At 42.5% G+C, this 15,088-nt stretch overlaps 1 protein-coding gene across 2 annotated transcripts in view; it reads left to right on the top strand.

Annotated features, from left to right (window-relative positions):
* Nucleotides 1–15,088, top strand: part of rnpepl1 (arginyl aminopeptidase like 1) — a 66,453-nt gene that overhangs the window by 32,469 nt on the left and 18,896 nt on the right. For both annotated transcript variants that reach the window (XM_033032135.1, XM_033032136.1), the window contains exons 3-5: nt 10,681–10,832; nt 11,774–11,890; nt 14,338–14,573. In XM_033032135.1, the coding sequence (XP_032888026.1) occupies nt 10,681–10,832; nt 11,774–11,890; nt 14,338–14,573 (505 nt within the window). The remainder of the gene's footprint in view (nt 1–10,680; nt 10,833–11,773; nt 11,891–14,337; nt 14,574–15,088) is intronic.

Genomic DNA, 15,088 nt, shown 5'->3' with positions numbered 1-15,088 from the left:
GCTCTTTTATGTACTTCTTGGCAAACTGGCCGTCCTATTTTTGAGGCTAACCAATGGTTTGCATCCTGCAGTGTAACCTCTGTATTTCTGTTCATGAAGTCTTCTGCGGACAGCAGTCTTTATTTATTTTTATTTTATTTTTTTTAGAAGCAATTGTACCAAGATAAAACGTTTGGCATCTAGAATTATACAATTATTGTACAGCTTCATTTTTAACCGTATAACCTAAATTGTGAAAATGAAAAAAAGAAAAGAAAGGGAAAGCAAGAATGGACGAAAGGAAAAAGTGAAAGGATAGAGTAGAGAAGAACGAGAAAAAAGTCCCCTAAACTACCAAAGCAGTGTAGCAGAAAGATAGAGGAATAAGAAAAATTGAGATATACCTTGCCCCTCCCCCCCCGCATCATCCAACATAGTATCGGATTTAAATTTAAATTTGTGTTTCACCATACTATTGTAAACATTCAGTAAAGGGTGTCCATGTCTTAAGAAATTGATCTGGTTTTTCCGCCAAGACAAGCCTAATGTTTTCCAAATGTGTCTCGGACATATCTGCAATCCACATCTTCACTGTAGGGACTGTTGTCTGTTTCCAAAATTTAAGTATTAATTTTATCGCCGTTATTAGGCCATAGTTGAGGAAACGTCTTTGAAATATCGTTAACTTGGAACAGGCCTCTGACATACCTAATGTGATCAATTTTATATCGGGGTCCAATTTAGTTTTAAGTATTTTGGAAAAAATATAAAAAATTCCCCTCCAGAAGTTTTGTAATTTTGTACAGGAAGCAAAAGAGTGGGTTATAGTCGCTTCGTGGAGGAGACATTTATCACAAATAGGAGAGGCATTTGGGAAGATCTTGTTCAATTTAGACTTTGAATAATAAAGTCTGTGCAGTATTTTAAATTGTATCAGGGAGTGCCTAACATTAAGAGAACAGTAATGTATGTATAAAAGGCATTCCTCCCAACTATCCTTTGAAATTGATAAATCCAATTCATCTTCCCATGCTCGCCTAATTATTTCAGAAGATGGGATGTGTGCAGTTAAAAGGGTATTGTAAATATAGGATATTAACTTACTTGTATCCGCCTTTCTATTCATGCATTTGTCTAAGATATCTGGGTCTATAAAGTGACAGTCTTGCGTGTGTGTTTTCACATAGTCTCGGATTTGCAGATATCTAAAAAAATTACTAACTTTCAAATGATATTTCACCCGTAATTCTTGAAACGAGAGGAAGACTTCTCATAAAGATCTCCAAGCGATTTAATTCCTAGATTTTCCCGTTGTACAAATGCCTTATCTAAAGTAGACGGTTTAAACGAGGGATTGTTGGCGATGGTAAGAGGAGAGTTAAATTTCTCAATTTGATGGTTAATTTTAACTGTTTCCAAATTCGTAGGGTGCTATGAATTATCAGATTTTTCTCATACATTGATTTATTCAGATGTATTGGAGAAAGAAGAATCGCGCCTATATTGAAAGGCGAACAATCCTACATAGAAACATAGAAAATAGGTGCAGGAGTAGGCCATTCGGCCCTTCGAGCCTGCACCGCCATTCGATATGATCATGGCTGATCATCCAACTCAGTATCCCATCCCTGCCTTCTCTCCATACCCCCTGATCCCTTTAGCCACAAGGGCCCCATCTAACTCCCTCTTAAATATAGCCAATGAACTGGCCTCAACTATCTACTGTGGCAGAGAATTCCACAGATTCACCACTCTCTGTGTAAAAAATGATTTTCTTATCTCGGTCCTAAAAGACTTCCCTCTTATCCTTAAACTGTGACCCCTAGTTCTGGACTTCCCCAACATCGGGAATAATCTTCCTGCATCTAGCCTGTCCAACCCCTTAAGAATTTTGTAAGTTTCTATAAGATCCCCCCTCAATCTTCTAAATTCTAGCGTGTACAAGCCGAGTCTATCCAGTCTTTCTTCATATGAAAGTTCTGCCATCCCAGGAATCAGTCTGGTGAACCTTCTCTGTCCTCCCTCTATGGCAAGAATGTCTTTCCTTAGATTAGGAGACCAAAACTGTACGCAATACTCCAGGTGTGGTCTCACCAAGACCCTCCATTTTTAACCAGTTTACTTGTTGACATGTATCATCCATCCAATAGATTAAAATTTTAATATTAGTTGCCCAGTAATAGATTCTGCGGACAGTAGTCATTGACAAAACCACACCTGACTGCTGAAGTGTTTCTGATCTGTCAGAGAGGTGTTTGGGGATTTTTCTTTATTATTGAGAGAATTCTTCTGTCATCAGCTGTGGAGGTCTTCCTTGGCCTGCCAATCCTTTTGTGATTAGTAAGCTCACCAGCGTTCTCTTTCTTCTTAATGATGTTCCAAACAGTTGATTTCGGTAAAACTAAGGTTTGGCTGATGTCTCTTAACAGTTTTATTCTTGTTTCTCAGTCTCATAATGGCTTATTTGACTTTCATTGGCACAACTCTGGTCCTCATGTTGATAAACAGCAATAAGTTTCCAAAGGTGATGGAAAGACTGGAGGAAAGACTAGGTTCTGAGAGCTCTCTTACACCTGCATTAAGGAGGCAATTAAACACACATGAGCAATTACAAACACCTGTAAGGTCATGTGTCCCAAACATTATGGTGCCCTGAAATGGGGGGGTGCTATGTATAAACACAGCTGCAATTTCTACATTGTGAAACCAAAATGTATAAAAATGGCCTTTAATAAAATCTGACAATGTGCACTTTAACCACATGTGTTTTTTTCAATTACAAATCTCAAATTGTGGAGTACAGAGGCAAGTAAATAAATAAATTTGTCCCAAACATTATGGAGGGCACTGTATGTTTTGCCTTTCCATTTTCTTTATTTTATTTTTACATACTGTTCATCATCAGTTTTTCTAGTTCTGGTGAAGTTGTACTTGAAACATTATTTGTGTACGTTTTTAGTACAAGAAACATGAAATTCATCTTAATTCTGCATTTTGCTCCCCTTTAGTCTGGAGTAGAATGATAATATTAACATCACAAGCTCTGTTGCATGTTTTGTATTTAACTTTGACTAACCATTAAATATAAGTAATCTATAATAATGACAATATATGATTTAAACAGAATTTGGCCAGTGCATGTTATTTGGCACTCTGATCTCTAACCCTGCTTCAAATAAGGATTACATTTTGCCTTGCCTTCCTTTGAGAAGGCATCAGTGAATTTAGACACCCACAGAATCCTATTTAGATCAATGGCAACTGGAACGAGAAACCCAGTTGATCAAAGAAGGGGATTTTTAGTCAGTAGATCTGATGCAGCAAGAAGCAAAAAAGTAATTTTCTATTTTAAAATAAAAATGAGAATAGTTCACATTTTTAATGTGTAGATATAGATTCTTCCACAAATGGTTTCCATAGGATGTGCTGCACCATCATTGCCTCTTAATTTTATACAGAGCACAATCAGTCACACTAACTGCTCCTTAATGCCATCATGTACTTGATTAAAGTTTCATATCCACGCAATTGGTTCTGCTCTCTACCATTTCTCACGGCTCCATTTTCTCTGTTCTTTGTGACATATGCTGTCTGGTCTTGAATAAACTGCAAATTAATTCAAACTCACTGCTTTTATTATTATCATTACCAGCCTAATTTGCATCTTGGGAAACCAGAGGATCAAGCAAAATGTTGGTTTTCTTCCCTGCACAAGAAATATTTTTATTAACTTATTGGAGAGTGATGTCTGATGTGGAGTATTTTACCTGATCTCATTTGTTCCACTGGGTAGGCCAAGTCAAAATTGTCCCTTTTTTATCTCTGAAATATTTGTTATATTAAATGGACATAAATAAAGTTAAGTAATTGATGAAAAAATAGGAAATGGTGGAATTTTAGCAGGTGTAAAATGAAAGTTCTCATTAAAGCCTTCACAAGAGGTAGCTAGATAATTCCACAATATTTATGACATTTTAGCCACCTCATCTAGCTGAAGAGGATTATAATGAGCGCAATTGATAATCTTCTGTAGTGGTTCCAAATCAAGGTCAGCCTTTTTAGCATTTAGACAGAAACCCTGCAGGTTGACTGAAAGTTGGTTTAAGTTGTGGAAAATCACCAATAAAATGAGAGTACAGGTTCTGACAATACTTTGGTCTGTTCTCTTCAGTATCACTGCTTGGTTGTTTACTACACCAAATGACCAAGCAGCAAGTTCTTATTTTCTGTAGCTGTCCAGTGATAAATGTAAAATATTTTAATATAACCACAGCCCACCACTGTCCCCCACACCCCCAGCCCATACATCCAACCAGGTTTCAAACGAAAGCACTGAATAAAAAAATTGCAATAAAAATTATAACATTAAACATTAAAAGTATACGTTTTAAGGTCAAATAGTCCTTGAGTCCCCTAATTCACCTTCAATATAAACAGGCTATGTGCAGGCTATTTTCATTTTAACTAGGCAACAATGCTTTAAAAAAATTAAAAAATAAATTTTTTTAAATTATTTTTATTAGAAGCAGTTGTACAAGAATAAAACATTCGGCATGTAAAATTATACAATTATTGTACAGCTTCAATTTTGACCTTTTAACCTGAAAATGAGGGAAATGAAGAGAGAAAGAACAAGAGAGGTAAAAAGTGAAAAGATAGGACCCCTAGACTACCAAAGTAGTGTGGCCCAAGAGTGAATAAAGATATAAGAGAGGAAAAGGAAAAAAAAGAAGAAAAAAGTGGAGATATACCTGCCCCCCGTTTCCCCCCCCCCCCGCCCACCTCACCCAACCCATAGTTGGATTTAAATCCAAATTTGTGTTGCGCCATATTATCCTTGTAAGAATTCGGTAAAGGGTGTCCATGTCTTGAAAAATTAATCACTGAATCAGGAATGTATCCAATTTCATTTGCAATAGTTTACTGGAGGAACCATGTGGTGGTGTTTATTACATAGGCTGACAGTGCCAATCATAACAATTTGATACAAAATAAAAATCAATGTTCATGAGCCTCTAGGGTTCTATGCAACGAGACAGACAATGGCCCAGAATGGGTGGGAGGAGGGGGGTGGGTGGGAGGGGGGTGTCCCCCTCCCATTGGAATTGTGCAATATGGTGCATACTGCAGCGAGTCTTTTAACTTACACTTGAATACAAAATATATGCTTTAAATTGGATTGGAGCATTTTTGAAAGGGGGGAGGCTGTGCGATCACTGTTCACTGGCCTTGGGGGTACCTGGTGAGGGAGTGGAGCAACCGAGTGGGGAGAGGGTGTGGTAGAAGGGGGTCCCCCCTACAAGGGTAGGAACTTTTTGAAATTTGATGTATTAAAATCATGTTTTAGTGTACTGTAGAAGTATGATTTCAATGTTTTTTGTATGAAGTATTTTTAAGAGGTAACTTTTTATGGGGCAACTTTATCCACACAAAGGGTGATGGGTGTATGGAACAAGCTGCCAGAGGAGGTAGTTGAGGCAGGGACCATCCCAACATTTAAGAAAAAGTTAGACTGATACATGGATAGGCCAGGTTTGGAGGTATGGACCAAAAGGTAGCATTGCTGGGACATGTTGGCGGGTGCGGGCAAGTTGCACCGAAGGGCCTGTTTTCACACTGTATCACTCTATGACTACATTATACCTCCACCATGCATGAATGCTTCAAAATCAAGTGATCGAGTTTTATTGCCATATACTCAAGCATAGAAACATAGAAAATAGGTGCAGGAATAGGCCATCGGCCCTTCGAGCCAGCACTGCCATTCAATATGATCATGACTATTCATCTAAAATCAGTACCTCTCTCCTGTTTTTTCCCCATATCCCTTGATGTTGTTAGCCCCAAGAACTAAATCTAACTCTCTCTTGAAAACATCCAGTGAATTGGCCTGCACTGCCTTCTGTGGCAGAGAATTCCACAGATTCACAACTCTCTGCGTGAAGAAAGTTTGTCCTCCTTCTCAGTCCTTTATTCTTAAACTGTGACCCATGGTTCTGAACGCCCCCAACATCGGGAACATTTTTCCTGCAGTTACAGTAAGTGAAAATCTAGCAGGCAAGCAGGATGCTTTCTACAAACACCCCCATTTGAAGTTCACTATCCTCCACCGTTTCTACCCAGTGCTTGGTACTTACTTCCAGCAGCCACTGGTTGTCCTCCAGTATGCACTCTCTCTCCTCTCAACCCCCCTCTCTCTCTCCCCATCTATCTCTCCCCTCTATCTCTCCCCTCCATCTCTCTTTTCCCTCTCTCTCCTCTCTCCCTCTCTGTCGCTCGTCTCACCCCTCTCTCACCCTATCCCCTCTCTCTTCTCTCTCTCTCTCTCTCTCCCCCCTCTCTCTCTCTCCTCTCTTCCCCTCTCTCTCCCCTCTCTCTCCCCCCTCTCTCTCTCTTCCCCCTCTCTCCGTCCCGCCTCACTCTCCCCCCTCTCTCTCGTCCCCTCTCTCCTCTCTCCCTCTCTCTCCCCTCTCTTTCCCCTAACTCTCCCCTCTCTTTCCCCTAACTCTCTCCCCTCTCTTTCCCCTAACTCTCTTTCCCCCCTCTCTTTCTTCTCTCTCTCCCCTTCTTCTCTCCCTCCCCCTCTCTCTCTCTCTCCTCTCGCTCCCCCCTCTCTCCCCCCCTCTCTCTCTCTTTCTCCCTCCCTCTCTATCTCCCCCTCTCTCCCTCTCCCTCTCCACACACTCTCCCCTCTCTCTCCCCCCTCTCTCTCTGTCTCTCTCTCATCTCCCTTTCCTCTCTCCTCCTCTCTCTCCCTCTCTCACCCCCATATCTCCCTCCCACCTCACTCCCCCTTGCTCTCTCTCCCCTCTCTTTCTCCTCTGTCTCTTATCTCCTCTTTCTCTTTGCCCCCCCCATCTCTCTCTCTTTCCCCGTTTCTCTCTTTCCTCCTCTCTCCCTCTTCCCCCCTCTCTTTTACCACCCCTCTCTCTTCCCCCTCTCTCTCCCATTCTCTCCTACCCTCTCCTCCCTCTCCACCCCCTCTTTCTCTTCCCTCTTTCGTCCCTCTCACCCCTCTCTCCCTTCCCCCCTCTCCCACCTCACTGTCCCCCCCTCTCTCTCCCCTACCTCTTTCCTCCTCTCCCTCTTCGCTCTCTCCATTCACCCCCCCCCCCCCCTCCCCCCTCTGTCTCTCCCCTCTCTCTCCCCCCTGTCTCCCTGTCTCCTTCCCCCCTCTCTCTCTCCACCTCCCTTTGATAGTCTGTCCCTTCGGCACAGAGACTCTCGCGGCAGCGGCGCTTCCGACGCCTCCGACGGCCCGGGACACTCGCACTGTCCGGAGTGCTCCATGGCCGAAGCTGCAGCGAGCAACTCGCTAGCCGCGCAAATACTCATCAGCCCCGCAAACTCACCAGCCCCGGCTCCCCGCATCTGTATCCGCCCGCTGCTTCCATCCCTCCCTCAGCCCCGGCTCTCCAACACCCGCGGACCATGCAGTTTATCTGAGTTTTGAAATTTTGGTTGGTCACAGAATTTCTCACCGCAGAGCGTGAGAAATTTCTGATCAGCGTGAGGGCGTGAGAGTTTGCTTGAGGGCGTGATTCTCACGCTCAAAGCGTGAGAGTTGGCAGCCCTGCGACTCAATGGTGAGATGTTGCTTTGGGCAGTGTTCGAAAGTCCTTCATATGAGAGGAATGTTGATGACTTCCATATTTACATACACAAAACTCCAAAAACTTGTTTGTACTTGGGTCAGGGGTCAAAGAATTTCTGGGGTATTCCTGCAAAGTATGCAACAAGAATTCAGCAGCTGTAGTTGATATTGGAGCATTTCAGACTGTAAAATACTTGGTTCACATCTCATCACCTACCATCTCGAATAATGTCGGCACCCCATGAAAGTGAAGTTGGTTAAATTTCTCTGGTGGTACACAGGAGGGAAATTCAAAGTCTTGGAAATTGCATCTGTAACTTGGTGTCTTTGTTTCCTTGTACAAGCAGAACTGGTACATTTTATCAACAGCTTGCCATGTCTGGTGGGACAAGGAGGATCAAAGCCAATATAGATACAGGTGCACAACCTTTTATCCGAAGATCCAAATAACGAAAACCTCCGAATAGCGGCCATTTTTTCGGTCCTTGAAGAAAGGTCCTTGAAAACGTTCACCGAGGGCGGCCCGCAGAGGTGACAGCGGAACCTCCGGTCGGTCCTCGAAGAAAGGGGAACTAAATCCCCATTCATAAAAGAGAAGATGAGGGTATATTGCGCGGGAGGGTTAATAATTGACAATATGCTGCTGCCTGTCCGCTGAGTTAAAAAGTTCCCACGGTAGACTCACGATACACAGTCTTTCGTGAGTCTTGCGTGGGAACTTTTTAACTCAGCGGGCCAGGCAGCAGCAGATTGTCGCTCCCTTCAGTATCACCCCACCTACACCCCTCTGCTTCCCGGCCATGTGTGTGACCCCTTCCCTCCCCTCTCCAGCTCCCCGCCCATTGCACCGGCGCGGGGGCTTTGCACTGTCTTCACGTCGGCGTTTGCAGCAGAACCGTGCCAGTCACCGGAGACGTCAGGACCAATTGGACACCGACCACCAGGCCCACCGCAAGCACGGAGATCCCAGAGACCCACAGCCAACAGCAGCCCAGCCCAGCCCCACTCCAACTACAGAGGAACCTGGGTTGCGGATGACGAGGCGCAGCTCGGGGCGTCGTAGGGGCCCATCGGGGAGCGGCCACTCAAAGCCACGCCGGGAGATGTAGGGCCCTGCCCCGGTCTTGATGTTGGAGCCCCCGGCGGGCGCTAGCAAGTCCGCGGCAATTTACAGCCGCGCCGGGCGTTGTAAGGCCCCCCTCCAGGTCACTCTCAACCTCTATGATCTTTGCTCTCAACCCCGTAATTCGGGCGGGAGAAGTCGCCGCTGCCGGTGCCCCGCAAAGCAGTCTCCCACCGGAGACCCGCGAGCTCCCGGTGTCACCATCCACCGGAGTCGGGTCGCAGCAGCTCGCCCCCGCAGCTCTCCACGCTCCGAAGCTGGCTAGCTCCACGGAGGTAGGTCCATAGGTCCACAGCTCCCACCGACCCCCAGGCCCACTGCAAGCACGGAGATCCCAGAGACCCACAGCCAGCAGCAACTCCAGCCCAGCCCCGCTCCAACTCCAGAGGAACACGTAGGGGCAGAAGCTGATGGTGTGCAAGGTACGTCTTGTTCTTGGGGTGGCGGATGAGGGGGCGCAGCTCGGGCTGTGGGCGAACTGCCACTTGTCGCTGTAGCGGCCAAAGATCATAGAGGAGCTCCTCTATGATCTTTGGTAGCGGCCCATCGGGGAGCGGATTCCTCTGGAGTTGGGGGAGGGGGGTATTGTGCTGTTTGATCGCCCCCTGCTATCCCAGGGACAGGGAGACACAGCGGCTTTTTAGACTGGTGGGCAATCACTTCCAAAGTTCTGCCCACACAGTCAGTACACTTCTCCTACACTGTATTTCATACAAACATTTATTCTGCAAGAAAAAACGACATTGAAGACTCAAACTCGCGATCGAGTAACTGCCAGGATCAAGGCGCAAACTCGCGACCTTGCGGATATGAGCCGAGCACCCTACCACTGAGCCAGCCATTAAAATCTACGCTAAAAAAATTCCATTCCGAAGACCGACAAATTCTGAATTACGAAAAGTGTCTGGTCCCAAGGCTTTCGGATAAAAGGTTGTGCACCTGTATTAGAAAAATCAGCATGGTGACAAAGCCAAATGCAAAGCCATGCAAAGCACAATATACATGTCTGAAATAAGTTGTCACAAAGCTTAAAAGAAGCCCATTTCGAACCTACAAGAGCCCAATTTAATGGGCGTTGAAAGTGAAGAATAGGTCATAGTTTAATATTGTCATGTGTACTGAAATAGAAACATAGAAAATAGGTGTAGGAGTAGGCCATTTGGCCCTTCGAACCAGCACCGCAATTCAATATGATCATGGCTGATCATCCAAAATCAGTGCCCCGTTCCTGCTTTCTCCCCATATCCCTTGATTCTGTTCGCCCTAAGGACTACAGTATATCTAACTTTCTGTGAATGCAGTGAAAAATGTAGTTTGCATGTTATCCAGGCAAATCATACCATGCATAAGTATATCAAGGTCCTGCAAGAGGGAAAAAGAAACAGAATGCATAATATAATGTTAAAGCTACAGAGAAAGTTCAGATAATAAAAGTACAAAGCCCGCAAAGAGGTAGATTGGGACATCGGGAATTCATCCTCCACAAGTTTGATAATAGCAGAGAAAGAGCTGTAATTGAATCTGCTGGTACCTGCTTTCTCCAATTGGGAATGCGGATTTTGTAATGAATTTATACAATATTAACAGAGCAGCAGTACTGAGGACAACATGACTGTCAAACCATAAAGAAAAATAAAGCAAGTTTGGCCTTACATTCTTGTCTCAATCTTGATGACTCTTGGTGATTGAGCCTTTCCCTAAGTATCTTACTTAAACTGCCATGCTAAATGTTTTTTGCTGAATATACAAACAAATTTGCCTATTCTGTATGTTCTGGTGCTGACATAGTTCTTGGCATGTTTTCTCGTGTGGAATGTTGATGAAAGTGAAGTGGTTTCTTTTGCTGCATTGTTTGTTTCTGTAGTTTATGCTGGCCCTCCATGTTATTAAACTGTTCATTTATCGTCCTTCTCATCCCCAGATTATATGTAACATAGTGCCAGAGGTGAATAAGTAGCCCTATTTATTCTCTTTTGTTTTTTAGGTTCCACCTGGTATCAAAGTACTAATGAGTGCAACGCAGAGTACATTTGATGAACAGGAGAACATTTACCGATTCCAAATGGAATATCCAGTTCCTGCTTACTTGCTGGCCCTGGTAGCTGGAGATCTCATTTCTGCAGATATCGGTCCACGGTAAGTGTTTTGTCATTCTAGGACTCAGGATTAATTTTAGTAGCGTATTTGCAATTAATTAACTATAGATTTAAATCTAATCCCTAAACCCATATCTACTCTAATTGAAATTTACAATCCTGAGGAAGCTGGATGTATTGAATCATTCTGCATTGTTCATAATGGTATACTGCATATTTTAAATATGTTTTGTACACACTTTCATGTGGATGTACAGTATGCCACCTGACGTATTGGCTTAGGATTTATCACATGCACCACTGCTGCAACAGCTGTTTGGTGCTGACTGTCTTTGTGAACTGCAACCAGAATATTCCACAGGTTTTAATGAAGATATTGGTCTTAATTCTTTCACATTCATCCATAATTGCATGTTAGTGGTCAAGTAACTCTCTTCCAACAGTTCACAGTACAACTTCCTAATGCTGCATTTGCCATATAGCTCCAATACCCAATAGCCAGGTTCCTCAAACCTTGCAATTGGTGTATAGGGTGCTACTGCTAGTTTTGGTTGGCCCTTGAGTTCAATCCCCCATTTGTGAGATTGTGAATTTTGATAGAACATGGATATTGTTTACGGACAAGCTACCTGATCACGGCAGTAAAGTCTCAGCCCAGTTATGATCTCAAGTATAGACTGGGTCTTCACCCAAAGAACGATAACTCCGGCCAGAGCATTGACAACTACGCCAGACCACCAATACTGCATGAATGGCTCAACGGTCTGCGTGGTGCGGAGATTATTTCTGTGATAAGTTGCATCAATTATTTTGTAATAAAAATTAGGTGAAGTTCTAGGAATTTCCTACCAACTAAGTTATTTTTATGTTTAAATTGTGGTTTATCTTCCTTAGTTTTCTATGAATTAATTAACAGTGTGCCTAGGTTTTTCTGATTTTTCATCCTTTTACATTTATAAATCACACAATTTACATTTACAGAAGCAGAGTTTGGGCTGAACCTTGTTTATTAAAAATGGCAACTGCAAAACTCAATGGCACAGTGGAGCAGTGGCTGAGTGCTGCAGAGAACCTCTTTGGACCTTATATGTGGGAAAGGTAATAAAGGAAACTAAAGTTTGAATGTTTTTAGATGTTTGAATGTGGGGCAGAAGCTGTGTGATGGAAATTAGTATACCAAGACATCAATCCCAAGATATAAGGGCTTACTTCCAAGATCTAAAAATACTTTTGAGGTGTACCCTCTGCCCAAGATGTTGGTGTGGATAGTGGGCACTTCTCACAAAGAATATAATGCCCTTCGTGTTTCTGAGTGCGACCTATTGTCTGCACTCTCCATGTGTACTTCAACAAGTTTCAACAAGTTTATTCATGGATAACCCCTTGAGATGGACAGTCATCTCGTTTTCGAGGGGGTCCAACATAGAACATACAGCACAAGACATAACATACATAAAGGCTCTCATTGACCCACCTACCCACACACCAATCCCATAACCCCTCCATCCCCACTTGTTACAGTTTATAACAATTGTCAATTGACTTTACATATCCAATAATAATAACAGTTATATGTTACAGCACAAATGATCACACACAGAGCAAGCTAGATAATGGAGCTTGAAGACTCCAATACTAGAAACAGGTACATGGTTTTATAAGGAAGCGTAAAAGTGTATTTTTAAATAGACGAAATGAGCTAATAGTTCTTATAGTACTAGGCAGAGTGTTCCAGTCAGAAGGAGCTTTGAATTTAAATGCACGTCTCCCAATTTCTTTGTTAGTTCTTGGAATGAAAAAGAAGGGTTGCTGAATATGTCTTAGTGAGTATGAGGGTGTGTATGGTAATAGGTCTTGTTTTAAATAAGAAGGGTAATTGAGATGGATGCATTTAAAGATGAACTGGAACCAGTGGTAGCATCTTCGAGCGTGGGGGGATAACCAGTTTAGAGTTTCGTACATAGAACAGTGGTGAGTTATATATGGACACCTTAAAATAAATCTGCAAAGACTATTATAAACTACATTGAGAGGTTGAAGATGTATATCAAATGTATTCTGATAGACAATATCAGCATAATCCAGTGTTGGTAGTAGTAGTTGAGAGACAATTCTTTTTCTCATCGCTCCTCTACCAGAACACTAAGGTCTGAAGGGCTGATTTGTTGGTTGTATGGTCTTGGAGATGAGTGGCAAGGCCCTATGCTTCTGCAGAGCTTGGAACATCACTATAGAAGATGAGAGGGAGCTAGAACAATCGTCCCCTCAAAACATTTCTGAAAGCGTTGAGCCAATATCAAAATTCTCAAGTATGGCAATATTTCTAACTTTTCAGAACCATTAAAGACTATTTAAAAATATACATTTTCTTGAAACTAATTTTCAACAATTAACTGACCTCTGAAACATAGTTAAATAATTATAGGTAATAAACGCAACAATTTTAAAAGTATCAGCTTATTTTTCCCTTTGCGAAAGCACTACTAATAATGAAAATGAATGTACTTGAATATCCCATGCCTTGTCTGACCTGGCATATGATCCGAGAGCAGATTTTCCAGATTAAATAACAAGGGTTTCTCACTGAGACCTTGAGGTCTCCATGACGTCTAGCATCAGAGCAGGGCATGAAATGGCGACAAAATCCAGACAGTTGCTTACAATGTAGAACCAGAGCTTCCTGGGAACAAGTCCTCTCATATTTCCTGTAGATAACAAATTCATTGCAAGTAAAATAAACCTAAACCATGAATAATGTTTGTTTTTCTGGCCAAAAGGAATAGTTTGTTTCCTGACCAGATGGTCATTGGTTTGAGCTCCAAAGAGATTTGCTATATTTGAATGTAATTCTTGGCTGGATGATTAGGTGCAACGGGGCATTTCCCCATTGACTAACCACAGGAGAAATATACATGCAATAAAGCAACCTTTTGCCAGAACTCAGCAAGATATGCAAAGCAAAATGATTTGCAGAAGAACAAAAGATGCTGTTGCCATCTCCTCCATTTATTTTCCCCCCTGATCACCGATTTAGTATTTAGTTATTTAGTATGATTCAACGGTTGCCTGATAAACATTCAGTTGTGTATCCATGTGATAATCCATCACTTGGGACTCCAGACAGTGTGGTTTGACTGACACAATTGAAGCATCAAAAGGCAGAATTATTTTTTGTCCTTAGAATCCATCCATTACGAGCAAAGATCACAGGATATTGATGAGGAGGTTGAAGCCTGGTTAATTTTGTTTTTACTTCAGTTTATAGTCACGTGTACCGAGGTACAGTGAAAAGCTTTTGTTGTGTGCTAACCAGTCAGTGGAAAGACAATACATGATTACAGTCCATTACAATCAATTTGTTCTCTTGTATGGGAATGGAGTAACCATATGTTTGATTAGATATTATTAAGCTGAATTAATCAATCTAATATCCTAACCATATTTAGATTAACTCCACAGAATTTTGGAGTTAATTTGTTTTTGTAGGCTGTTTCAAAATCAGCAAATAATATTTTGTAGAACGTGACCGTGTGTTTTTGCTTCAGGTATGATGTTGTGTTCCTTCCGCCCTCCTTTCCAATTGTTGCCATGGAAAATCCTTGTTTGACCTTCATTATTTCCTGCATATTGGAAAGTGATGAGTTTCTCATTATTGATGTCATCCATGAGATCGCGCATAGCTGGTTTGGAAATGCAGTCACCAATGCTACGTGGGAAGAAATGTGGCTGAGCGAGGGGCTGGCAACGTATGCGCAGCGGCGTATCACCACAGAAACCTATGGTGAGAACACATTTTTTATTATCTCCAACTATTTCTAATATTGTTGGATCTAATTCCCAATAATACACATTAAGACATGGTACCCCTCTATTCTCTGGAGAAACCTTCCAGGAAGAGAGCATTTAAAGAAGAATGTCTTGCAGTCACTCATTGTTCAACCCTTTTAGGGGCACACTGAACTGGAAACCTTTTGGGTTACAAAGATCCAAGGTTGCCAGGAATCGTGGAAGGGGTACTGCACCATCTAAGCCAAGAAACTGAAAGTTTAGTTTAGTTTAGAGATACCGCATGGAGACGGGCCATTCGGCCCACCGAGTCTACACGACCAGCGATCCATATACACTAGCACTATCCTACACACTAGGGAGAATTCATAATTTTTAACAAAGCCAATTAACTTAGAAACCTGTACATCTTTGTATTGTGGGAGGAAACCAGAGCACCCAGAGAAAACCCACAGGGTCATGGAGAGAACATACAAACTCCGTACAAACAGCACCCATAGTCAGGATCGA

This window comes from Amblyraja radiata, chromosome 13, assembly GCF_010909765.2.
Source record: "Amblyraja radiata isolate CabotCenter1 chromosome 13, sAmbRad1.1.pri, whole genome shotgun sequence".
Taxonomy (NCBI): domain Eukaryota; kingdom Metazoa; phylum Chordata; class Chondrichthyes; order Rajiformes; family Rajidae; genus Amblyraja; species Amblyraja radiata.
Note: the sequence above shows the minus strand (reverse complement) of the source record. Positions and strands in the feature narration are given on the sequence as shown.